The sequence below is a fragment of the Rhinolophus sinicus genome, linkage group LG04 (genome assembly GCF_036562045.2).
Source record: "Rhinolophus sinicus isolate RSC01 linkage group LG04, ASM3656204v1, whole genome shotgun sequence".
In the NCBI taxonomy this organism is placed as follows: domain Eukaryota; kingdom Metazoa; phylum Chordata; class Mammalia; order Chiroptera; family Rhinolophidae; genus Rhinolophus; species Rhinolophus sinicus.
In genome coordinates this window covers 75,132,682-75,157,801 of record NC_133754.1, presented here as the reverse complement: position 1 = coordinate 75,157,801, position 25,120 = coordinate 75,132,682, and the positions used below count along the sequence as shown (strand labels likewise).

The following is a 25,120-nucleotide window of genomic DNA, read 5'->3' as shown; positions in this document are numbered from 1 at the left end:
CCTTTTTGTAATTATCCTTTCAAATGAATTCAATTACCAGTTATCCATAGAAACTAACACATTTACATATCCCTCCCTAATATCCACCCTCAATCTCATCATCTCTACACTTCTAAAAATACATTCAACTCAAGTTTCTCCCCATCTCTCCTGTGGGAAACAGTAAAGTCAACGTTGACTTGACATGCTTGCCATGCTGTCACACGCAGGCAGGACCAAGTGCTACCAGTTTTCCCTCTGTAGTGTCTTGTGTCCTTTCATTCGTTCTGCCACCTCTGCCTACGCTCTATTATCCCCTTGCTGTCAGCCTTCCTCATCTAAATGAACACAGTATTACTGAACTCATCTTCTTTAAGAACTCTAGGTTCATGTGATCTCCATCTTTCAAATAGAAAGGGATTCAAAGAGCCCCTATTTTCTCTAGGAGAGAGTCCCAATTCCCCGGAAGGACCTTCGCAGCCTCTCTAAGCCAGTTCACCCTTCTTAAGACCCACTGCCTTCCCACTTCTACTCCGTTATCTAATCACCACCTCCCAAAGGCTGAGCTTTCCTCATCCTCCAGCTCCTGACCACTCCTGCTCACGTCCTCACCCTGCGCCCTCACAGGGACAGCTCTTCGTTGACATATCTGTTCTCACATGAAATGGCCACATTTCATGTGCAGGAGCCACGTCATTAACCTCGTACTTTCTCAACTGTGTCAAGAGCAAGTGCCCCCAAAACAGTCTGTTAAAGCAAAACAGAACTCTGTATAAATAATTGCTGGCCAGATATTTCACCCAAAATAACCTCATCCCCAAACAAAGGGAATCCCTTCATGGAAACTTTACAGAGCATTTTTAAACACAAATGTAATCCTGTCCAAAATTTACAGTATTTTTAGATGAGGATTTTAAACCATTTAAGCATTCCCAAACATAGTTCTGATGCTAATCCAACTCTTGCCCCATCTAACACTCATCTTTGCTTAAACAACAAGAGATTATAATATAAAGCCCACAGCACCATATGAGAGTCCTTCTGCAAGGCCTGAGAAACACATCTGAATTCATAATCTATAAATGTGAAGAAAGAGCCACCTACCTTTTCACAAACTGGACTGTTGTCATTTGCATCAAGAACTTTCACTTCAACTATAGCTTTTGATGAGAAGGTCCCATCAGTTGCTGTGATAGTCAGATGATAGTTGTCCCTTTTTTCCCTATCCAGAGGTTTCTTCACATAGACCTTCCATTCATTCTGTATATTTTCAATAGCAAACTGCCCCAAAGGATCCCCTCCTATTAAATAAATGGAGGAAAGATGACAAACTTGTTGACATAACGAAAAGTAGTAATAGGAGAAATAAATTATACAGTAGATAAAGAATTAAGGTTTTTTTAAAAAAATAATTACATATGTATTTGGTATGTTAACTTTCCCATTTACCAAAAAATAATCAAAGCAGTATTAAAATGTATTTTTAAGCACAGCAATAAGCCAAATAAAATATAGGCTAATAAACAATACTTTAGCCTACAATGAAACTGTAACTTTTTCTTTTTAATTATAATGTTTATTGTATGCTAAGTATCAAGTTCAAGAGAATGAGTCATAAAAATAAAAAACAGTCTAGTGAAACAACCGTTAACTTTGTTCAGGCAAAGAACTTGAAATGTAGCTTAACAGATGCTTTTTCTACTTTTTTAGATATACTTAACTCATTCCTTTACCTTCCAATTTCCCTAAAATATGTATCTCAGGATTTACACTTCTAATATATTTAATTTTAAATTAAACCATTTAAATATGTTTACCTGTTATATAATATGTAACTTGTCTGTTAATTTCTTCAGAATCAGCGTCCGTGGTACTTAAGATAGCAATTACCCCGCCTGGTGGATCATCTTCACTCACAGTCCCTTTGTAAATCTCTGCCGTGAATCGTGGGGGACTATCGTTGACATCGGTGACAGTAACATCCACAATGGCTGTAGAGGACAACTGAACCTTCTCGCCATGATCTGATGCAACTACTTTAATCTGGTAATTATCTTTCTTTTCATGGTCAAGCTCCTTTAGGGTAGTAATCCAGCCTGTTTCCATGTTAATGGCAAAAGATTCGATGACTTCTATACTTTGTGACTGATCTAGGCTATACATAACGTGGCCATTGGTTCCTGAGTCTAGATCAGATGCCCTGACCTGGATGACTCTACTTCCCCCTGGCTGGTTTTCAACAACAAATGCCTCATACGGGTTAGACTCCAAGGCAGGGCTGTTATCATTTGCATCTTTCACTTGGATACTAACATCTACAGAAGCCACCACCTCATAGTCATCATGAGTGCACCTGGCAAGTATGGAAAACTGATACCACTTAGTTGTCTCGTGATCCAGCCTCTTCTCCAGTTTCAGTCTCCCGCTCTGTCTGTCAATCACAAAGAACTCATCCCGATTACTTTCGGGAGTATTCCCTTTGACAAGGCTGTAAAGAACAGTCCCACTGTGTTCTGCTTGGATCAGATCGATTTCTGTTCCGATAGGCATGTCTTCTGAAATTGCATAGGTATAAAAGGGCTCTGAAAATTTTGGAAGCTGCATTTCCGGTGGAAGTATTTTAACATAGACGGGGACAACAGACTCTTTTGGTGGAGACCCGTTATCCACAGCTCTAACAAAGAAAGTGAAGAACTCATTTTCTAAGCCAATTAAGCTTTCCTTTGTAGTAATTATACCAGACAGTTTGTTAATTTCCAAATTCTCTTTAACACTTTCAAAATCTGCTTCAATAGCATAGGTGACATCAGCGTTGGATCCCTCATCAGCATCACTTGCAAGAACTTTAAGGACGGATGTCCCTTTGGGAGCACTGGATCCAATGTTGACTTCATACTTGGTTGCTCGAAATTGTGGTGCATTATCATTGTCATCGGTAAGGATGACATTAATGGTGCAGAAAGCAACTTTTCCTCCAGCATCCTTAGCCATTAAACGAACTGCAATTACTTTCTCTGCTGGGGTTTCTCGATCAAGTTTTTCCAAAGTAAATACCTGTCCTCTCTCATTTGTGTAAAATCTGTCTTTGGCAAAGTCATTTACAATATGGTAAGAAATGTGACCATAAATACCAGAATCCCCATCAGTTGCTTTAACCTCAATCACCAGGGTGTGTAAGGGAGCGTTTTCAGCGAGCTCCACTTCATATTCATTCTGAAGAAAAACAGGACTGTGCAAATTGCCTCCAATTACAGTTACTTGGACCTGAGCCGAACTTCTGAAAACTCCATCAGAAACAGAAACGTTAAGACTGTAAAATGGCTTCAAGGTGTGCCGGCGGAGGTTTGAGAGTGTGATAATCCCTGTTTCACTGTCAATGACAAAGTTCTTATGATCGTTGCCAGACAGAATGGAATATTCCAACTTGTCTATGTCTGAACTGTCTGCATCATGGGCTTTTACACAGGTCACAAAATGCCCATGAGTGGCATGCTCGCTAATTTTGGCCTCATAAATCTGTTGGTCAAACAGTGGTGGATTATCATTGAGGTCAGTGACATCTACTGTGACAATCACATCGCTGCTCAGTGGGGGCATGCCACCATCCACGGCTGCCACAAAAATCCTGTGCTGCTGGAACTGCTCATAATCCAAAGTTCTGACTAGTGAAATGAGACCCGTGCTGCTATCTATGTGAAAATGGTCATGACTCTTGCTGTGATTCCCAAACATATGGTATGAAATTCCTCTATTTGGTTCTGAATCAGAATCTGTTGCTCTAACCTGAACAACAGCCGTTCCAATTACAGATGCCTCAGACAGCGTTGCAGCGTAAGACTGCTGGACAAACACTGGAGGGTTATCATTGATGTCTTCCACTATTATGTCAACAAATACTTCAGCATGAGCACCAGTCAAGGAGTCAGTGGCTCGTATGCTCAGTTTATATGCTGGGTGGGACTCAAAATCCAGAGGAGCTATGACATTTATAACTCCGGTGTTGAAGTTAATGGTAAACTGGCTAAAAGGATCTCCATCTGTGATGCTGTAGAACACTTTCAACCCTTCTGGACTGTTGGCTTGCACGTGGACAATGGGACTATGCATCTGGATATTCTCTGGAATCTCTGCACTGTAGAAAGGTTTTTCAAACACAGGCATGGCTTTATTCATGACAGTAACTGGAACTATCACTTCAGCCGAAAACGCTGGGTTTCCTCCATCTTTTGCAACCACTGTGACGAGATATTCTTTATTTAAGGTGTCAGGTTCAAATTGCTTTTTCAGTGAAAGTTCACCTGAGGGTCCGATTTGAAAGTGTTCATGATGTTCCTTCAGGTAATAATGCACTTCCCCATTTCTGCCACTATCTCTGTCTACGGCAGTGACGTAGCGAATAACATGGCCCACCGCGGTATCCACTTTGACAACAGCATAGTAAGGAAGGTTGACAAACACGGGTGCATTATCATTTTGGTCTTCTATGATGACCTTCACAACGACGTGGGCCACTGCTGAAGGCTTATGTTCTTGTGTCACTTCTACTACCACATCAAATGCCTCCTGCTGTTCACGATCAAATGGTATACCAGTGGTCGACAGAACTCCTGAAGTGCGACTTATTTTAAATCTGCGATCTGGGTTGAGAATATGATAAAACAAAGGTTCGTTGATTGGATTCCCAAGAGCAGTAATCACAGCTAATGTTCTGGCTTCAGTGGAATTCTCTTTCACTACTGCAGAGTAGAAATCTTGGGTAAACTTTAGTTGACTTTCCTTGCTTTCTTTCACGTTGATTTTCACAGAGGAAAAGCTTGCAAATCTGCCATCAGAAGCTCGAACGGTTAACTCATAGCGGCTTCTTAACTGAGTTGTGTTTTGTACAGTTATAGAACCAGTCTTGTAGTCCATAAAAAACTTCTCCCCGATGTTACCTTCGGTGATGGAGTATATTAACTGGGAGAACACACTTGAATCAGCATCTGTAGCATTTACTGTGATGACTTTTACTCCTTTGTAAGTTGGCAACAAAAGAGATGCTTCATATAATGATTTGGAGAATACAGGAGGGCAGTCATTAATGTCAATTACATGTATAGTCACATTAGCTGCATATTCAGCAAATAACCGTGGTGTTCCCATGTCATGCACTTGTACAGTAAAGTGAAAAGTACTTGTTTCTTCATAGTCCAAACTTAGTACTGTATGAATAGCACCAGTGCTAGAATCAATAGCAAAATATTTGTGTATAGATGGTTCAACAATGTGATACACAAGCAAAGCATTTGATTCTTTATCAGCATCAGTTGCTCGAATCACTAATGGGATATTCTTATCTGTTAGGACCACACTGTTAATTGAAGCAGATTCGCTAATGAGTCCTGTGTATTCTGCCTGTATAAAAACTGGCAAGTTGTCATTTTCATCCTGTAGATGCACTAGAACAGTTGTATTAGTAGACAAACCAGCCATGTTAGTTCCTTGTATTGTCAATGTATAAACAGGCAAAGTTTCAAAATCCAGGGCTTTCTGAGTGATGATACTTCCAGAATGTGGATTAATATCAAAAGCATCAGCTATATTCCCATCTTTTATTTCATACACCACTGAGGATTGACTATGGGCTATAACCATTCCAACAAAACTCCCAATGCTGATAGTTTCACTGATTTCAACAGAATATTCTTTAGATGTAAATTTAGGAGAGGCATTGTCAGCAATTGTGACAAATACATGCACAGAAGTTATTTCACTCATTGGTGGATTGCCTTTATCTGTAGCTTTCACCATTAAATCATATTCCACTTGGTTACTTCGATCTAATTCTTTGGCGGTTTTTATAGAGCCCAAGATGGGATCAATTGTAAAAGAATTTCCAATATTTCCTGGGAAGAAAAAAAAAAAAAGCATGTAAGAGAAAAATACAGGGATCGATAGAAGTAGTAGTTGGAAATACAGAAACAAAGATATCTTCAAAAATCATATCCTGAAATTAAACAGAAATTTGGAGGTTATCAACATATGAATGGAACCTGTTTTACTCAACTTGTTTCGTTTTTATCGCCTAAATTAAGGCAGATTTTTCAGAGTTTTGGCCATAAATTATGAAATGCAAGGAAGAGAAGAAATATCAATCGGCACTGAACACCACACCTCACTCTCTATTGGCTGAACAAGGAATGTGCCACAGAAGGATACGGTTATCCTTCCATAAAGCAATTAAGCTCATAATTTTCCAAGACTCCCTCAAAAACCTTGTGAAACATACTTATATTTTCAGCATTTATCACTTGAAAATGCTCAAGATTCTTATTCATTATGAAAGGGAAGACTTCGATTCATTAAGAAAATTTAACAAACTTCAAGAATTTTAATATTCAGAAAATTGATGAATAAGCTTGTGTATAACCTGCCCCACCTTCAAAACCTGTAGGTTTTGAAGATTTCTGTAATATTCTCTTCTTAATCTTTTTTAGGTCAAGTTATTCCCTGGGTCAGTGGTCCTCAAGTAGGGGTGATTCTGCTTAGAAGGGGGCATTCAACAATGTCTGGAGACACTTTTGGTTGTCACTACTTGGGAGGAGAGGGTGCTGCCGGCATCTAGTGGGTTGAGACCCGGAATGCTGCTACACATCCTACAATACACAGGACAGACCGCACGACAAAAGTTTTTTTGGTTCAAAATGTCAGTAGTGTTGAGTCTGAGAAACTCCTCTAGCATCGTGTGCTTTAACTTGCTTTTCTTTGGCCCTTTCCCAGCTATATTATATACATGTATTTAGTGCAAATGCAACTCTACCATATTCCACTGTTTTGTATCAACTGAAACCCTCCTGAAGAAATGAGCAGTTTCCTACAGTTTAGCAGGGTACCATGTTTTTGGATAGATCCAGGCAGTGTGACAGTCCTCAGATTCAACCCATCCACAAACCCTCCATCCAGTTTTCTGTTTCATAAACAAGACTCCAGATCCATTATTCTAGTCAGAGAATTGAATTTATTTTCCCCAAATGAACTATTACACCTACCCAAAACAAAGCTGACTTGCCTCACTTAATTGCTTTCTCAAATTCTGTTTTCCTTTAGTTTGCAATCGAGTGTGGCACTTCATAGAGCAGAGTTACTTAGTGTGATTTGCAAACCAGGGGATTAACCAAGCACTTCTTTCTCCACATCATTACTAGTAAACACTTCCTCTACAGCCTTCATTTCCTTCAACACATTTTCCAAAAATCCATGATAGCTATTCCTGAGGCCAGACCCAGTCTGGTTTTCATTAAGTTTGCCTGGCTCTGCATTCAGGCCCCATGGCCGTGCTTCAGTCTGCAACAGGGCAGAGGCCCAGGTGTTCTCCAGGACCCGAAGCTCTGAGCTAACCCCTTGCCCATGAATGGTGTCATGCTGCCCTGGCCAGGCCTTGTAGACACAAATTTTTGGCCTGCGTGTATCTATGAGAGTCAACAACCCCAGATTCTCTCTCGTGTTTTAGTCAGTCATCAGAAAGGCAAGGTCTTTTCTCATCCTACCTGTCTATCACCCCACCTTCCAAAACTGTGACTGGCTGCCTGGGCTCACAGAAACTGTGACAACCTTGGACAACTATCTTTATCCCCACCCCTTGGACTTTCGTCTGTCTGTGCTAAAAAAGCAGCTGACCTACCGTATTTTATATTCACTCATCCATATGCATTTCTCTGATCGTGTATAGTGAAATCTTAACTTCAAAATGCAAAGCCTCACATGGCATAATGAATAGATTATTATCTATATATTAAAGCAGGCTGGCAGCTCCTTACCCTCCAGCCCCATTAGCTTCCTTCTTGCTCCTCCCTCAGGTGAGCGCATTCTCAGCTCAGGATCACTGTATTTGGTGAATCCTTTCCTGGAACAGTCTTCCCCCAGTTATTCTCCTTGCTTCATTCATTCATTCATTCATTCATTCATTCATTCATTCATTCGCGTTTTACCCAAATGCCCTGTGCTTAGAGTATAACAGTGAGTCCTTCCTTGACCTGCCTATTCAGCAGGTTGTTTCTGTCCTCTTTAGACCATGTATTGTAGCCTTGTTCTTATCTGTTCTTCCACTAGAATATAAGCCCCATTTAAGCATGACTTGTTTTATTCATTATTTTATCACCTGTGCCTAGAAAAATGCCTGACACATAGGAGATACTCAGTACATGTTTGTTGAGTGAAAAAACTTTTACACATGCATGGAAAGATACTGAATTAAATATCAAACAGGTTGAGCAGCAGCCTGAAAAAAAAAAAAATCAATCCATTTATTAAGGCACTATATATATACTTGTGTTGGGTTTTTCCTGCATTTCTACTTTAATAACTACCAGCTACCATTTGTTAGATTAAGTACTTCATTTAAAAGTATTAGCAAAAGGAACATATATGGACTAATTGGGCATCCCTGAATTTTGTATCAACCACATGGTATTCAGAAACATTTTTCAGATACTTGGAGTATCTTGACTTTGATAAAGACAGCTCTGAGCCTGTCACTGGTAACAAGAAGGTTAAACAGGAACCCAGCTAGTCAATTAATTTATGGATGCTACATACATATACACTATGGCAGAAATCATCACCTTTGCAGATGGGAGAGCAACAGCATGTTTATGTGGAAAAACAAGGAGGGCTGCTGAGTGGTTTGAACACACGTGCACTTGTCTGATCTAGTAACAGGCACACTCACTAATACTGAAATACACGTATGGCATTTGTAAATGAATTCACAAGGCCATGGGGGAAGTCTGTACTAGGTTGGGGGCTTAGTCATGCACTTTAGTTGGAGATACTGGTGATTTCTAAATAGCCTTAAATTGTTCCCTCCATTGGAACAAGGCAATTATCTGGACAAACGTGCATATCTGTACTCATTAGCTGCAACTGTATTACACACGCACCCCAGAGGGCACGTCAGGGAGCCGTGTACAGGGATCCTTGTCTTCCCGCGGTGGACATGCTGGGGATGCTGACTGCTTGACAATATGGAAGCCTCTATAAAGCTTCAGTTGCAATAATACTTAAGTTTGGGGAAGAAAACCAGTTCTTGTCAATGAGTACATTTACTGAGTGTCTTCTATTTCCAGGTATTACGACAGTTTTGAAAATACAATAATCTACTTTAAAAAAAATAAAGAGAAGAAAATGCCATGTGGCCCCAAGTACGGCTTATGTCTCTAAACATAACTCAATTGTTACTGAAAATATCCTTTAATTAATTCCTTTTTTCCTAGAGTCCTTATCAGACCAAACCTTTTGCTCAATAAATTGCTGCTAATTAAACATGCAGTGTTGTGGCCTGACTTTATAACGAGTCTTTTGAACTTTATTAAATGTAATCTGACAGAAATTAGAAGAAGGTGATTATAAATAAACTATTAAATGAAAGGCTGTATGACCACTGCATAGTTCATGCTATTCCAACAGATTCGCATACACACAATTCTATAGCATTTGAAGATAGTAGTTTCCTATAAAGTAATTGTTCAGCACAATTTTTATATTACCAAATCTATAAAAAAAAAAAAATCTTCTTAAAAGTCCCAATTCTATACCAAAATAGGTCCCTGGTATTATCTATTCCTCCAGCAGAGATACAGTTCCATTCTTGGAATACCAAATTACTAATTCCATCAGTCATTACAAACATTTAAAGAATGCACATGCCTTTGGTCAGGCACCAAGAATCATATTTTAACCACCCAGTTGTTGAAAATTATGTGAAAGCTAAGGGAAAGTTTAACATTTTCTCCTACACAAACCCAGCCAGTTTGTCTATGAGAAAATTATTTTATTGAAGTGCTCAGGCATGCACAAATGGAATGCACTGTTTTTCTAATGGCTAAATTTCTGAACCAGTGGAAAAACCTTCATCTTGATTCAAGGCACTAACTACACTGTAACACATTTTAACACTGCAACCACCGGCAGTCTATGAGGTCTTGTGAGTAATGGACTAAATTTGGTCATTTTCAGGGAAATCAATGAAACTTCAAATATATTAAGAAACAAAAACAGTTTAACCACATAAAACACATCAACTAAGTTTTTTTTTTTTTTTTTTTAAATTCCTCTCCATTTGCTCGGCTTTTGATTATATGACTTATAGTTAATTTATACCTCTTCCAATTCTAATGCTGAAGCAAGACAAAATTTCTATATATGCAGAGATGTGGACTTACCCAAAAAAGGTCAAGTTAAGTGGATGATCTCAATACTCTAAAAATCATTATAAAGACAGAAGAATGAGACTCTGTACTAACAATGGCACTGAGAAAGATGGAAAAATGAAAGGGACCTTCTCGACATTTTAATCCCTTACTCGTATTACTTGGTATGAGTAAGACAAGCCCCAAAGCAAGGTCATTCCTGACTATACAATCATATGCTCTAATGCAAATCCCTGCTTCAATCGGGGGCAGGATTCTTTTGCAAGAACATGTATTTGTGGACCAATGGTAACCCCCTACGTGTTAAGAACAAGTATGAATGCTCATAACATGGCAGCCGGCACACAAAATGAACTTAGTCTGTGGGACGAATAAATGAATGACTGACTAGTAGTAGAAAACATTCTGCTCTGACACCTGCTTCTTGGTGACCTTCCTTCTCGTCATCACCAGCAAGACTGGTCTCTCGCCTGGTCATCCCTAGAAGAACGGCCTACACTTCCTGATTTGGTCTTCCTTGCCCTTGTTGCCTCTTGCCCAACTTCAGCCCCTTTGGCTTGTCAACATTTCTTCCAGTCCAAAGCCTAACCCTGAGACCTACTGCAAGCAATAACCCAGGAATGAAACGCAACCGTTAAAGCCGCATGGGGTGGAAGGGGCAGCAGAGGCATGACATCCTCTCTAGATCTGACTCAATCAGAATTGGATGAGTCAGCACTCATGAGTCATGACATTTCCTGCTCTGCCAAAGAGAAAATACTGACTAAAAATAAAGCATTATATTAACAGGCCAGAGGTTTCCTAAAAGTGTCTCCTAGTTTACAAAGGAAAAGGATTGTGTGGTTAACACACTTTTAGAAATACTGAATTGGTCAAATACAGTTTTCTTTACTGTAGGACTTCTCTGCCTTGAATTATGCTAATATTGTGACTTGCTTAGAACTTTCCCCAAACTTCGTTAGGACTCTCTATCTTAGCTTTGTAAAGAGTTAAAAATTAAAAGAAAGTTTCTTTCTCGTTCTCCTACCACGTAAAATGGTAACCAAAGATCAATTTAAGCCATTTTTACAGTGATACACAGAAATGTTTGAACATCTAGAACTAATTTTAGAAAAGAAACACTTTCTAACAAGCGCAAAGTTATAAATCCATCAAGTGCTCCCAAAATACCTGATTCGATGGAGTACACCACTTCCGCATTTTTCCCTTTGTCCTTGTCCAGAGCAGTAACCTGCAACACCACTGAGCCCACAGCTGCTGATTCATAAACCCGACCTTCGTAGGAGGAACTCGTGAACCAGGGGGCGTGGTCATTTGTGTCGCTGACATTGACAACAATCCTTGCAAAGTTGCGCTTTACAGGGACATCTTGATCTCGTACCTAAAAGAAGCAACGCATTATCAATCCTGTTGAGGTTTTCCTTATAACTGATTCAAAATCAGTCTCAAACACATGAAACCCTCAGGAACCAAATGGTGGCAGAAGACGGAGCGGAAAGCCATACCATGACTGTAAGAACATGCTGGTGAATGGCTTCATGATCCAGCGCTTCGGAAGTATAGAGAGAGCCCGTTGCAGGATCAAGACGAAATTTCTTGAGACTCAATGGATCAATACTACTCTGCAGAGTGTAGATTAGTTTGTTTTTCTCATCCTTATCCACAGCACTGATTTGCAGAATTTCTGTATCTGGCACTGTGTCTTCAGGAATAATGACTTCATATTTTGATGTAGAAAATTGAGGGCGATGGTCATTTGTGTCTATTACTTTGATGAATACCTACAACAAAATGATTCACATAAAAATATTGCTAATTATATTTTAATTATTTAATGAATCAAGGAAAAAATCAGATACACATTGAAAAAAACTGATTTTTCAGCAAAATGAAATACAAATATAATGTTACAAAAATCTAGAATCAAAATTACCTTTAACATTTTTCATTTAAATATCAACTATGTAAATATGAGAAAGATAATGAACATCTTTCTAAATTCTTGAGACTAAAACTTTGGAGAGAAAGTGTAACACCTTTCATACCTCTTTCTGATATGCAGACTTAATTCCCCTTAGGGTCTGCACAGAAGAGATAATTCTAGATTACTCGTGTAAAGGTAACAGAAATTTACTGTACCAGGATTTTGTGGAGACTAATTTCCTGTATCAGATTTGAATCTGTAACTATCAAGCTATTGAGGTGAGTATGTTACTAGATGCTCACAGTATCTATATTTCTTGTTCTAATCATTGAGACTCTAAATTCCTACTGACAGATATTTATATATATATAGAGAGAGACAAATTAGAAATATGCAAAAAATTCTTACTATATTTTTGTGATCATAACATCTACATAGAAATAGTAATCACGTTTCCTAAATGCAGTTTAAGTACATTGAAAAAAGAAACTCCATTAAGTATGTCAACATAAAATAAAAACCTTAGAGGAAAAAGCAGATGTTAAAAAACGGAGTCCTAATTAAGTTTTTTTACTTGACAGTAAGGGGATTAATTTTCAGACTGAAAAGACGTGGCAATCACTACTAATTATAAAAGATGGCTTACAGTTATGAACAAGAAATCTGAGCTTCGTTGGCATATATGGAACAAAGAGGTTCGTTGGTCCAAATGGCACAGGTGGCCAAAGTCCCAGGAAGGCACAGGTAAAGCCATTAACCACACTGGTGCAGGCATATGAACAAGAGGCCTTCCCAGGAAGACTATGCCCGTGTTCTCAGAGAACACTAAAACATCAGTGATGAATTGTAACCTGACATTTTATATGACTATTAAATGCAGCCACCAAACCACAGAAAGGTTTTATGTGAAAGTTATGTAAATATATAAAACTACAGACGCCTCACTCTTCAATGTCAATGAATATCTAGAAGGGATGTCTATAAAGGCAATTTCTATAAATTAAATCATTATGTATTTATTTGCACTATAAATTTAAACATTATTTTTCTTACAGAGTGTTGGGCAGAAATAGTTTAATCCTCTCCAAGATCAATGAATCACAAGTAAACAGAAACAGCTAAAGTAAAAATAGGTATTTCTGATAAGGTGATTCAACTGAAACATATTCATTGGGCACGTACATGCTCAGCACTTGCCTCCATTTACCAAGAGTATAAAACAAATGTGTGACAGACTCTGCCTTCATGAAGCTTTCAACCTCATAGGCAACGTCTTTCACACACAAAGACTAATGAGGTTTCCTACTCTGTCAGGTAAAGACTTATAAAGACTGTAAGTCTTTAGAGGTCCAGAGATGGTCTGGGACATTCAGAAAGCTTCTAAGGAGGAGTTCAGGCTTTGCTTAGGTAGGTTTGGGGTTGGTCGATGAAGGTATGTTGGGGTAGGAGGAAGAGCTTGGTCACAGACACAAAGGCAAGAGGTGGAACGGACCAACCTATCTCTTAGAAACTGGAGAGAAGGACTTAGAACTGGGGGTAATGCACCTTGGCTCAGCACGAGAATTCTCTACAAAACTCCAATCTGTTATCTGCTGCAACTGACCTTGATGCAGCAAACTCTGCTCTGCTGGTTCCTGAGTTGTACCTATAAACTGGAATCTACCTTGCTGTGCGTGTTCTAGTGTCTTATCAACCCGTTCTGATGTCTATGACCCTCTTCAGGAGGTTTCTGCTGCCCCGCTCCCACCCAATTCCTATCTCTCTGCCCTCAGCCACACACTAGAAATCCAAACCCATTTACTGATTGTTCCCTTTGTCCCGCACCTTAACAGGTCAGTAACCATCAGTAACCAGGCGCTGTAACCATCCTCTGATATTCTGACCACTTCCTCTACCAGTAATTCATTAGGACAGTACCAAGATGTTTTGAAAATGACTGAAAATCAGTTATGGGAGTATAAAAGCATCACTGAATTTAAGATATTCTGCATCTCTAAGAAAAGAGGACTAGAATATATATCTTCCATGTTTCATAGGAATTTTAGTCAATCTATACTATATTTCATACTAAGCTTTCAACTGTATTAACTAAAACTACAATTATTGGGAAAGCGGAGCACTACTAACTATTCACTTATGTAATAAATGATAAATGCTACAGGTAGCTATATCATCTTTAGTAATAAGAATGTTTGGCACAGAGGGTCATTTCTACTACTTATTAAGTTTCCTTTGCTAGATGTCTGGTTAGTTGATTATCTGAACTGGTCTACATACACTTATCGTCTTTAAACCTTTTAGAATTATCTTGATCTTGTTAAATTTATTATTTTTCTTGATGTTTTATTCTCATTTTCATGCTCTAAAGTCTAACTTCTACAATGAGAAAAGTTACTGACAAAACGGAAATTTTAAAACTGCACGGGAACTTTTACATGACCATCTCAAAATAACCACAAAGCATGGTACATACCATCCATTTTAAATACATTAAAAATCATAAGCATTTACAAAAAGGAATGAAATCTTTTCATAACTGGCTTTAAATTATCTACTCATTTTTTAATTGAGAAGACATCACAGACTATAATTTTTATTCTTTAATGCAATTAAGTCGCTTAGCACATGATCTATCCCATGCAAGATTTAAAATAGTATAATCTAAAGCTAGAAAGCTGGAATCCAGAAGCATTTTGTACTCCAACAATTTAACTTTTTCCTTTTGCTAGTTGGATATAGCAGATTACGCACAAATCTTTAGCTTCTACCATCCTAATGGAAGCTTCGCGAGGGCAGGGTTTTGTTTCCTACTGTTCAGCTTCTAGAACAATACCTGGCACATAGCAAGTGCTCAACAAAGTCTCTAAGCAGGCGACGCAGAATAAAAGAGAATTAATAAGAAAGATTTGAATTTAAATTTAGTTTAGAGGGTTTTAACATTTAAATTTGAAATCCCAGTATCTAGCCATCTCTTAATCATCAGGAACAAACAAACATGTTAAAGGAATTATTAGAACAATATTATCAGTTATTTTACACATCCCTAGTTAAGGTAACCAGTTTTAATGAAAATGACCTGGACAATTCATCTTCCACAGTGACACACTTTATACTAACACAGATCAGAAGGAGTATACCGTGTCTCCCCGAAAATAAGACCTAGCTGGACGATCAGCTCTAATGCGTCTTTGGGAGCAATAATTAATGTAAGACCCGGTATAATATAGTATAGTATGATATATGATACGATATAAATATAATACCGGGTCTTATATTAATTTTTGCTCCAAAAGACGCATTAGAGCTGCTTGTCTGGCTAGGTCTTATTTTCAGGGAAACATGGTACAATGAAAGATTTAGATGACATAACAACAATGTGGCTTATTTTTTTAAGTTCTCTTTCAAAATTTTCAAAACTAATTTTGAAACCTAAATCAGGATTTGCAGTTAATTTTCTTTCCCTAAATAAAAATCCTTGGTGTGCATCGTGTTAATTATATCAACATAGTAACTTCTGATTTGAGAATCCAAGAGAGCAGAATCAACTGTTCATATTGTCTGTGGACCCTGGAATCAGAATGTTGTATGAGTCCTCCTCTGACAGACACATCACTAGCGATTCACTAACCTGAGTGAGTATAGTGCTGGTTCCATCTGTAGCCTCAACTGTGAGGTTATAGTTTGACTTTTGTTCTGCATCAAGAGGTTTGGCAACAATGATGGTTCCGGTGCCCTTGTCCACATCAAAGTGACTGTCATAGTTGCCACCTAGTTTAAATTAGGGAAAATAAAAAAAGTAAAAACAGGTCACAGGAGGAAAACCTGTCATTTATTTTGTGGCTTTCTGATTCTTAATGGCAGTTAAAAAAAAAAAAAAAAGCAAACTGAAAAAGAACTTCTGATGTATTGATCAAGGTGTTTCCAAGAAGCTTACATTTTGAAAGACAAGAAAAGAAAGGCCAATTAGAAAGACAATGCTTAGTAACACGAGGTTGAGACCTAAATGTCAAGGAAGCAAGTAAGGGAAAGGAGGCAAGAAAGAAAGCAACTCTGAAAACAGAATGAAACTGCCAATATTGCCAATGAATTACTTTCAATTTGCTTTTTCAGGGGTTCTAAATATCTTTTTAATGTATACCTCAGTAGCTATATAAGACATGATTTAGTAACCAGGGTTGGCCATTTAAAACTATAATTACTAAAAAAAAAAAAAAAATTTGTGACACCTGGTCATACTGCCCTAATAAAATCCTTATTAAAGGAATAGAGACAGTGGAAATGTAATGGCTCTGTGCGATTTCAGAGGGATAGTGGATGGGGGGAGGGAGATTCACACAGTGTGAGGGATATAAAAGATAAACGTCTAAGTATTACTTTGTCTTGTGCACCTGAAACTAGTTAAAAAAAAAAAATGTTAACTTGGAAAAAATCATTGGTAGTTAACGTTTAGCCCTGACTCTTATAAACTACTTGAAATTTTTTCCCATTGTTATCACACACAAAGCTTAATGAAGCAATAGTTTCTGTGCTACTACATTATCCAAATGCATTCCCAATTATATTTTAGCTAAAACTTCGTTTTCAAATCCATTAAACTGGAGATACTTATATCAATGAAATGAAATAGAATGAAAATAAAGTCTTAATGTCATAATGAACTCCTATTACTAAATCTTACCGTACAAGAAAAACAACACACACAAAAAAGTCTTCAGTCAAACCTAAAACTAAGAATGGATGCAAAGTCAGAATGTTTAAAAAGGAAATGAGTGACCATATGCATGCACACTGAAAACAAAACACACTGAAACACAAGTCACTGGAAATAAAAAAGTTCTAGAAATTGATGCTTTAATTTTAGATCTCATAATCTGAGGCAAATTATGTGATCTCAGCAGATACCTTCTGCTGTACAGTTCAGGTCACAAGTCATCTGAAAGATGTAAAACACTTCTCTAGCAAGTGAGTCTCCTGGCACAGCCAAAAAGAAGCAAGCAAGCATGGAAGGAAGCAGAGAACAAGGAAGAGCCATCAATCAGACCAGTTCCCAAGGCGGTCAGGGTTAAACGCTGAAGTCAGATGCTGCACAGCAGCAGCCTGCTCATCTGGAAACGTGACAGGCGTTAACAGAGAGCAAACAAACTCTTTTCATTGTAGTTAATTATGAAAATAATCTTTTTTTTTAATTTAAAACTAAACTGTAATGAGTTTCATATGTGTTGATGACACCCACAATTTCATACATTGATCAAAATTATGAAAATAGCCTATCTAGTGTGAAAGTTCCAGAGGAAAAACCTGTATCGCCTACACCACCTGCACCCTGTGGCCCCTGCAAACTATGTCCTATGGGCTTCAACTTGCTGAAATAGCATGTGGCGGTAGGGTGGCGAAGGGGTGGACGAGGGAAAATGGATATGAAGGTCCAAAGAGACAAGAATCACAATACATACTTTTAATTTTAACTATCCTTACAATTAACATAATGTAAACAAATAGAATTAAAAAAAAACTAAGATGTCAGAGTCTAATACGAATTTTTAAAAAATATGTTGGAATAGCATATTATATTCTACATCTAAGCTAAATTAAATGACAAAAACAAACTGGGTTAGGCATGTAATTTTTACCATAGGGTAATTTAATCTAGTGAACCCTGCTTTCTACTGAAAATGAGGTAAATGAAATTTAAAAACCTATGATTGGCACTATCATTTTTAAGTCATAAAATTAACATTTGTAAGCTTATTTCCTATAAAATACTGACATGTGACAATCACATAGGCATAGTTATTTTAAATACGCAAATCATATTCACTAAAAATAGTAATGTGCCGTATGTTATGTATCAAGAAGGAAAAATTAAGAAGCTGTACTTTTGGACCAAAACGTTTAGATTTCTCCGGAACTCCTTGATGTACTTTTAAAAACCTTATTTTTATATTAATGAGATGGTACTTATAGAGCACCTATTTTAAACAAGTTTAATATATGTTGAATATTGTGATAAATTTTGCAATCAAACTACTGCAATTTAAAACAAAACCTCCACTTATAGGTCTTACTCTCAATTTTAAATTCTGAGATGTGCACAGAAATCATACAACCATAAACAGCTTCTCCTTGGTGCAACCGATACAAGGACAATGAAAACTACGAGGAATGCTTACCAATGATGTCAAACCAGAGAGGTGTACCAGGAGGCTCAACAGGTATCACTCCGATCATGTGAGCAACTGGATCGCTTTCCATTACAGTGAAGGTGAAAAATGGTTCTTCAAAAGAAACTGGCTCCAGGGATGGTTTGGGTTTGGAGATCCATTCAATGTGGAGTCGAGTGGTTGACGACTTTTGGGGGCGACCATTATCAACTGCCTTAATCTATAAAATATGGGGAGAGGGAATAAAACAACAACTTGGGAGTTACATCCCATCACTGGAGCATGGACTGGGTTGGTCTTGAACTAAGTCAATTTCAAACATTTAATATTTGTATTTGTATATTCCATGTGTTTAATAATACTTGATAAAAAGAGCAACATCTTTTGCCACAGTCAACATAAATAACTGGAGTGACAGCTGAAAAGAGAAAAAACCCGTACTTCCCACTGTTAGGTCCCAAACACTGAGGTTACTGACTGAACAGAGATAAAGTAAGAAGAGAAGAGAGGTAAGACTACTATATTAATAATCAAAGTATATAGGAAATTCAAAGACTAGATCTTAACTCACTGAAAGAATATCATATTCTCCAGCTCCAGAAGACTTCTTGGATGAAACCAGTCCAGTTTTTGGCTCAATAAAAAATTTGCCATGCTCATTTCCATCTTCGATGCTATAGGAGATTTCTGCGTTGGGACCTTCATCTTTGTCTGTTGCTATAACGCGGTATATAGGCTCGCGCTTAGCATTTCTTTCTCGTTCTGGTTTGTCCCGCTCTGGGAGTCTGATTTTGTAGAACTTTTGCAGGAACTGTGGTTTGTTGTCATTTTCATCAAGGATTTTCACAATTACTCTTGCAACGGTTGATTTGGGGGGACTACCATTATCTGTCACAGTAACCTGTTTTTTAAAGGTAACAGATCAACAAATGTTTTTAAAATGTACTATATAAAAAGTGAATGCCTTCTTCCTAATGATAATCAGCATTTATATAAATCTCTACAGTTCGCAATCTCTAAGACACATGCCATCTGCTCTCATTCGGACAACAGCCCTGTGACAAAGCAGGAAAACCTCTCCCATTTTCAGAGAGAGAAACTTGGGGAGGGGGCAAGGGTTAAGGAAGAAGAACTGGCTGCGAGCCCTTGCGCTCTCCTCCCCAGGCCTCTTTTCCTCGCACAACCATCACTGTATTGTGAATGTCATCAAAATGTTAAGCTATTCAAAACAGTATTTTTAAGCCAAGGAAGAGATACATGAAGATTTTGCTTTAAACATCTAGAGTCCCCTTCAAAATAATATTCACTCCATATACTGAAAAATAAGTTCCCCGCATACTGCATTTTTAAAAAACTGTCATTTTTAAGCTTCATCAACGAAATAAACTGAATCACCAATTTAAAATATATGTTAAGTAGCGTGCCTTTTAACATCATTTTATTTTGTTTGGCTCTTGCACAGAAGTTTTCCATATTTAGTAGAGTAGACATAAACATTTAAATTTAAGATCAATTTATGAAATAAGATTTTCAGTAAAAAAAATGTAAAACAACTTTTATTCTAAGTAAATTATTCATGTAACCAGTTTAGGAATATAAATCAGGGATTCGTGAGGATGCACCAGTACATGCTTCTATGTGCATAAGAAACAATTTCACCCTTCAATCAAATGTTCGTTTACTTCAGTATGTTCATTAAAAGTAACGACCTTAGTAACGGTTATTCTCTCTCACCCACCCACATCCTCCCAAATTAATTACCGAAATACCAAAAACTAAAGTAGACAGAAGTTTTCCATGGAACTATTTTCTTTTTGAAGCTTGGTAGGTTATAAATCCTGTTGTTTACAAAAGTGTGAATGTATCCTGATGGTACTTATCAAGCATGTTTAAATAAAGTAGTTGCTTTATTTAAAGTACATGATTTATTTTCCCAAACTCTCAAAATAAAACAAAATAAAAACTACTATTTTAATTTTTACCTCTCAAAACATTTCTTTTTTGACCAGTTTTCATATACTTGGGAAAAAAGAAAACGAGAAACACAACCAAGTACTATGCTTTGTAGTATTCATCAAATTGTTCCTAGGCTTGGATTCAATAACCAATAGCCAGTAACATAGTTTTGAACATGTAATTGAAAAAAACTTGCTTCTTTAAGACAGTCAAATCAATGCCAGTATTGGTCCTCAAAATGTACCACCATAAAAGGATTACACAAAAATGTACAAGATATGTAAGCAAACTATTATTTCCCATCAGTGTTAGTATCATCTCCCAAGTCTTAAGTATCTCATACTTGCTTCTATCCAGACTTTGACATTCATTGAGAAAAGAGGGATCTGGTGTGAGGCACACAATTGACTGGGTGTATGTGCAGTTCTAACTAGGGAGAGAGGCCTGGGAGCTGGATGCCAGTGTGTAATATGCTGGTCTGGACATTTTGCCATCTCTTTATTTTCTTCAGGAATCATATTCTCCCTTCTGTCAAACACAGTAGTGACTGAATGAAAATTGAAAACTCTGCTCTATCATTTAAAAAAAAAATTCAAGGGAAGTATATAACCTATGATTAAACAGACATAACACATAAAAAAACTACTAATTGTAATTGTGGCTGTGACACCACCTTTTCTAGATAGGATATCCGTGCATACACACACACAGGATGTGTGTGTGTGTGTGTGTATAATATGTATATTATATATTATATATGTATACATATACATATTATACACACACACATATATATATACACAAAGAAAGTGAGAGCTATAAAAATGAAATATTTTACTGACGAAGTTAGAAAATTTTGACTAAGATGAAGTGAAATTAAGCAGGGGGCATTATAAACAGCAATAATATAAAGAGACAGGACTTAAAAATAATCACAGTTTATTTAAAAACCAAAGAGCACTGCAGAATGTCTTTAAAAGAATGTACGTGTTCCACGGGCAAAAAAAAAAAAAGCCTGTTTAGGATTTTCTCAATTACCTACACTGAAGAGTCTGGAAGAGTTGTGCAGATAATTCACAATTAAACAAAAGCACTTGGTCTTTTTCAGGTTTGGTTCTAGTATTCAACACTGGCCTTTAACGTGTGATAGAGAAACATCAACAGAGGAAACAGGTTTGTTTTCCTCCCCAAGGGCTGCCTGATCTCTCAGCCTCTTCCTGGTTTGCAAGCAATGGCATCGGCAATCTCATCAGGCCTGACACTCGTATCACGGGCTACCCTCCTCTTCCAAATTACTCCTATCTCTTTCCCTGTAATGTATTTACTGCCCACCAGAAACAAGGCAAGCAGTAAAAGATAAACTGTGTTTCTTCTGTCAAGGACTAGAAGGCACTTTAAATACACTGTGAGAATGAGAAGCCTTCTCAGAAGAGGGCATCTTAGAAGAGCACATCAGACTTCAATCTGCTTTTATTTTAGAAATTTTTAAGAAGCACAGACTTTATATAAACAAAAGCAATTGCATAAACAATGCAATTGTTTAAGAGCAAAACAAATGCAACAAGCTAACTACAGTTTAAAAAGTTAAATTAGACCTATTAACATAATTATATCTCAAAAGTGTAATACTGAGGAAAAACAGGTAGAAGGCATACAGAAAAATATCACTTCTGCAAATGAAAATGAAATTCAAATAACTGTTTTCAGTTTTGTTTGCTAGGTGTGTGTGTGCATGTATAAACTACAAGATTAGAATGAAACTTAAGACAGTGGTCTTGTATTCTGGGGATAGAAAAGGGTGTAAAGGGGTCACGAAGTATACTCAGAATGTTTTATTTTTCTTTTTATTAATGACCAGAAGCTAATATAAGAAACTATTAACAGCTATGAATACTAGTTAATGTAAACAAGATTGCTCGTTCCCATACTTATATTTTTAAAATAATTAAACACAGAGAAATGCTTACTTCTAATATGTGTTCATCTTGCTGCTCTCGGTCTAGTTTCCTTGATGTAGTTGTGATGAGACCTGTAAAACGGTAAGAGTTCGTTAATTCTCACAAAATAAACCATAACCTCGCATAACCATGCTCTGAGTACAAATGTCTGAGCAGATCTCTAATTTATTCTCAAGGAAAAATAAATGATTACTACAGTAACAATTATTTTATTTACAAACAACATATTTTAAACTTTCTCATTTTAATAATTCTTGAATATATTAGATAATGACAGAAGTATTAAGAAAGTGAAAAACTCAAATTTGAGTTACGATTTTTATTTAGCAGTTTCCATATTTTGTCCGAAAAGATTTTTATTATAGAAAGTGAGATAAAGTTATTCAAGATTTTAACTTCATCCATATCTCCTTTAACTGCTGCAGAGATTATTAAGAATTCACGGAAGTAACTTGTATAACTATATTAAAAAGGACCACTGGAAAACATAATGTTGACTATGCTTTATTACCTTTGAATCATCTACTCTCTCAAAAAAGTAATGTGATTTTCCAGGTAATGCTGCTCAAATAACAATCATTTAATTTCCAATGAAAGAAGAAAATAAATGATCCCCAAAGAAACCCCCTTATTGCTTTGATTTTTTCTATAAAACTAGAATATCTAGTTTCTGTACCTCTCTAGAACTTTAATAACTGTCTTAAATTGTCAACGTATGTTGGAACCTAGATGACCACTGAAATGGATTAAATATATTCTTGTATTCACAAAAAATACAAACAAACAAAATTCCACCAAGCACTGAAATACCCTCTGCAACCTGTGTTGATAAAGGACAGGTGCATGCTTGGTGGCTCTCACATTAGATCTGAAAGGCAGGTAAGGTCATTTGTATAGGGCCAGACAACTGCCAGGGCAACTGTATGTGGCCAGACAACTGCCCAGCTTTCTGTGGTTTTTCCAGAGAAGTACTTCAAATAATTCATATTTAAGAATAGATTTTATCACTCTAATTGATTTTCTCCTATTACCATAAATCATTTCAAAAAACTACGGATTAAAGCCTCCTCAAAATGTTTCTCTAAATTTGTAAATGAAAGGTTTCTGTTTTCCTTTAACTTGAAGTTTTTTTCCCCTTAAACAGTCACGAAGAATCCAACATTATCTTCCCCACACTTCAATGAAGCAACGCTCTCTTTTCAATAGGAACAACAAAAGACTATATTGTAAGCTAGAATCAGAGTTTCTTCCCAAACCATACTTACACATTGAAAGAGGTTTAAGGAAAATGCTTCACAATGCTTAATAGTGTGAAAGTGTCGCTCTGGCACACAAGCTTGACTTTCATTAGTTAAAAACCTTTTAAAGTTAATTTCTTTTGTTTCCTATCAAAAGTTTCCCACCCCCTTCTGATTGTGGCTTTAAGTAGTTCAAGAATCACAGGAAATCCCCACGATTAGGCCCATCTAATTGTCCCAATGAGCCCATCAAGAAGTTGTTACCGATGGTAACTTCACAAAGGACAACAGCGTGCCATGTTCACAGCAAAACAGTGCCCTGCTTCTGTACAGCATCATCATTCAGTGCACAAATATCCATTCGCAAATACATTTCCAGAGCAAAGAAAATAGCCACCAGTAAATAAAATCCCCCATTTCACAGCCGACTCACAGCACGCCGCACTGCTCATCAGGATGTACCTGCATCCGTGCGACCGATTCCATATGAGGACAGAAAGCAGACTGAGCATCTCCTAGGTTGGGAATTACCTGCATGTTTTTTATGCTTCAGATTAATTCTCCTCTCTTAACTCACTGGAACCTTAATTCCATTCAAATGCAGTGAACACCAATGTTCCTTTTTTCTCCATTTTAGCCCCGCTACTCCTATCCACTCCACCTCTCGGCGGAAACATCATTTCTGAGGCCTCCGCTGCCAGGTCTAGTTGGGGGTCCCACAGCTGAGTTCTCTAAGCTCTTGTAGTTCTTCTATCATAACATCGACCAAAGGTAATACAGTCACTCATTTAAAAGTATTCTTTTGTATACTGCAAGGCCCATGAGGACAGACTCTGTCTTTCAAGTGTACCTTGGTTACACCGCTTATATCTCTAGTACCCTCAAAGAATACTTAAATGTGTGAACACACGAATTTCTTAAAACTATAAAAGAATAGAGTTTAAAATATGTATTAGATAAGAGAGACACATAAACTACACTAAGCTTGGAAATAACAATGCAAATTTATACAACCATTTAACGTGTATTCACAGGCAAGATGTGTCAGGCATGGAGACAGGTGGTGTAGGTGATGGTGGCAACCAGCAGACATTTAGAAGCACAAACGTGCAGTGCAGGGAAGTAGTCCAAGGCCGACAGATTTGGGTCATACCCCAAGTATAGAAGAGAATATAAAGAACAAAGAGAATGGTGGGCCTACTGGTGGGTCAATCTTATTAAAGTAAAGGACAGCACTGTTTAGAGAGCCATGAGGAAGTCTATAAAGCAATAGCTGGAAGAGAACCATGTGTCTCAAAAGTCAGGGGCAGAGAATTTTAAAGAGGAAGTCCCTTCTCCAAGTACTTCAGAGAAGTGGGAGCCAAGGAGGCAGCAAGCAGACTAGGAAAGGTATCTCTTTTATGAAGAGGAGACTATGCAGTGTGCTAACAGACACGGATGTAAACGTGAGTGGAGATGAAGATCGGGACCTATGCTAACCCACACAGTAGCCACGAGCCTCACGTGGCTACTGACATTTAAATTACATGTAAGATACTCATGGAACACGTAAGGTATTTCAGATTCACAACACTCCTCCCAAAAGGAATCCTATCAGGGTCACAGTGTTCTTTTCCCAATGTCATCGCCAAGGAGAGGCTGTGCATGTACGCCCTCTGGGGGTGGCATGAGGTAGTGCACACCAAGAGAACGGGAAATGGGCGTTTTTTTGTGGAAT

The 25,120-nt window shown here is 37.5% G+C and overlaps 1 protein-coding gene across 9 annotated transcripts in view; it reads right to left on the bottom strand.

Annotated features, from left to right (window-relative positions):
• FAT1 (FAT atypical cadherin 1) overlaps positions 1-25,120 on the bottom strand; it is a 126,734-nt gene that overhangs the window by 25,594 nt on the left and 76,020 nt on the right. For 6 of the 9 annotated variants that reach the window (XR_012495544.1, XM_074329766.1, XM_074329767.1 and 3 more), the window contains 9 exons: positions 22,175-22,236; positions 18,823-19,152; positions 18,261-18,471; positions 16,993-17,061; positions 15,719-15,858; positions 11,672-11,947; positions 11,337-11,547; positions 1,797-5,864; positions 1,084-1,280 (listed from right to left, as the gene is read on the bottom strand). Coding sequence is in view for 8 of the 9 variants with exons in the window: in XM_074329766.1 (XP_074185867.1) it covers positions 1,084-1,280; positions 1,797-5,864; positions 11,337-11,547; positions 11,672-11,947; positions 15,719-15,858; positions 16,993-17,061; positions 18,261-18,471; positions 18,823-19,152; positions 22,175-22,236 (5,564 nt within the window). In the remaining variant the exon portion in view is untranslated. The remainder of the gene's footprint in view (positions 1-1,083; positions 1,281-1,796; positions 5,865-11,336; positions 11,548-11,671; positions 11,948-15,718; positions 15,859-16,992; positions 17,062-18,260; positions 18,472-18,822; positions 19,153-22,174; positions 22,237-25,120) is intronic. The other 3 variants (XM_074329768.1, XM_074329763.1, XM_074329765.1) reach the window with 1 other exon arrangement.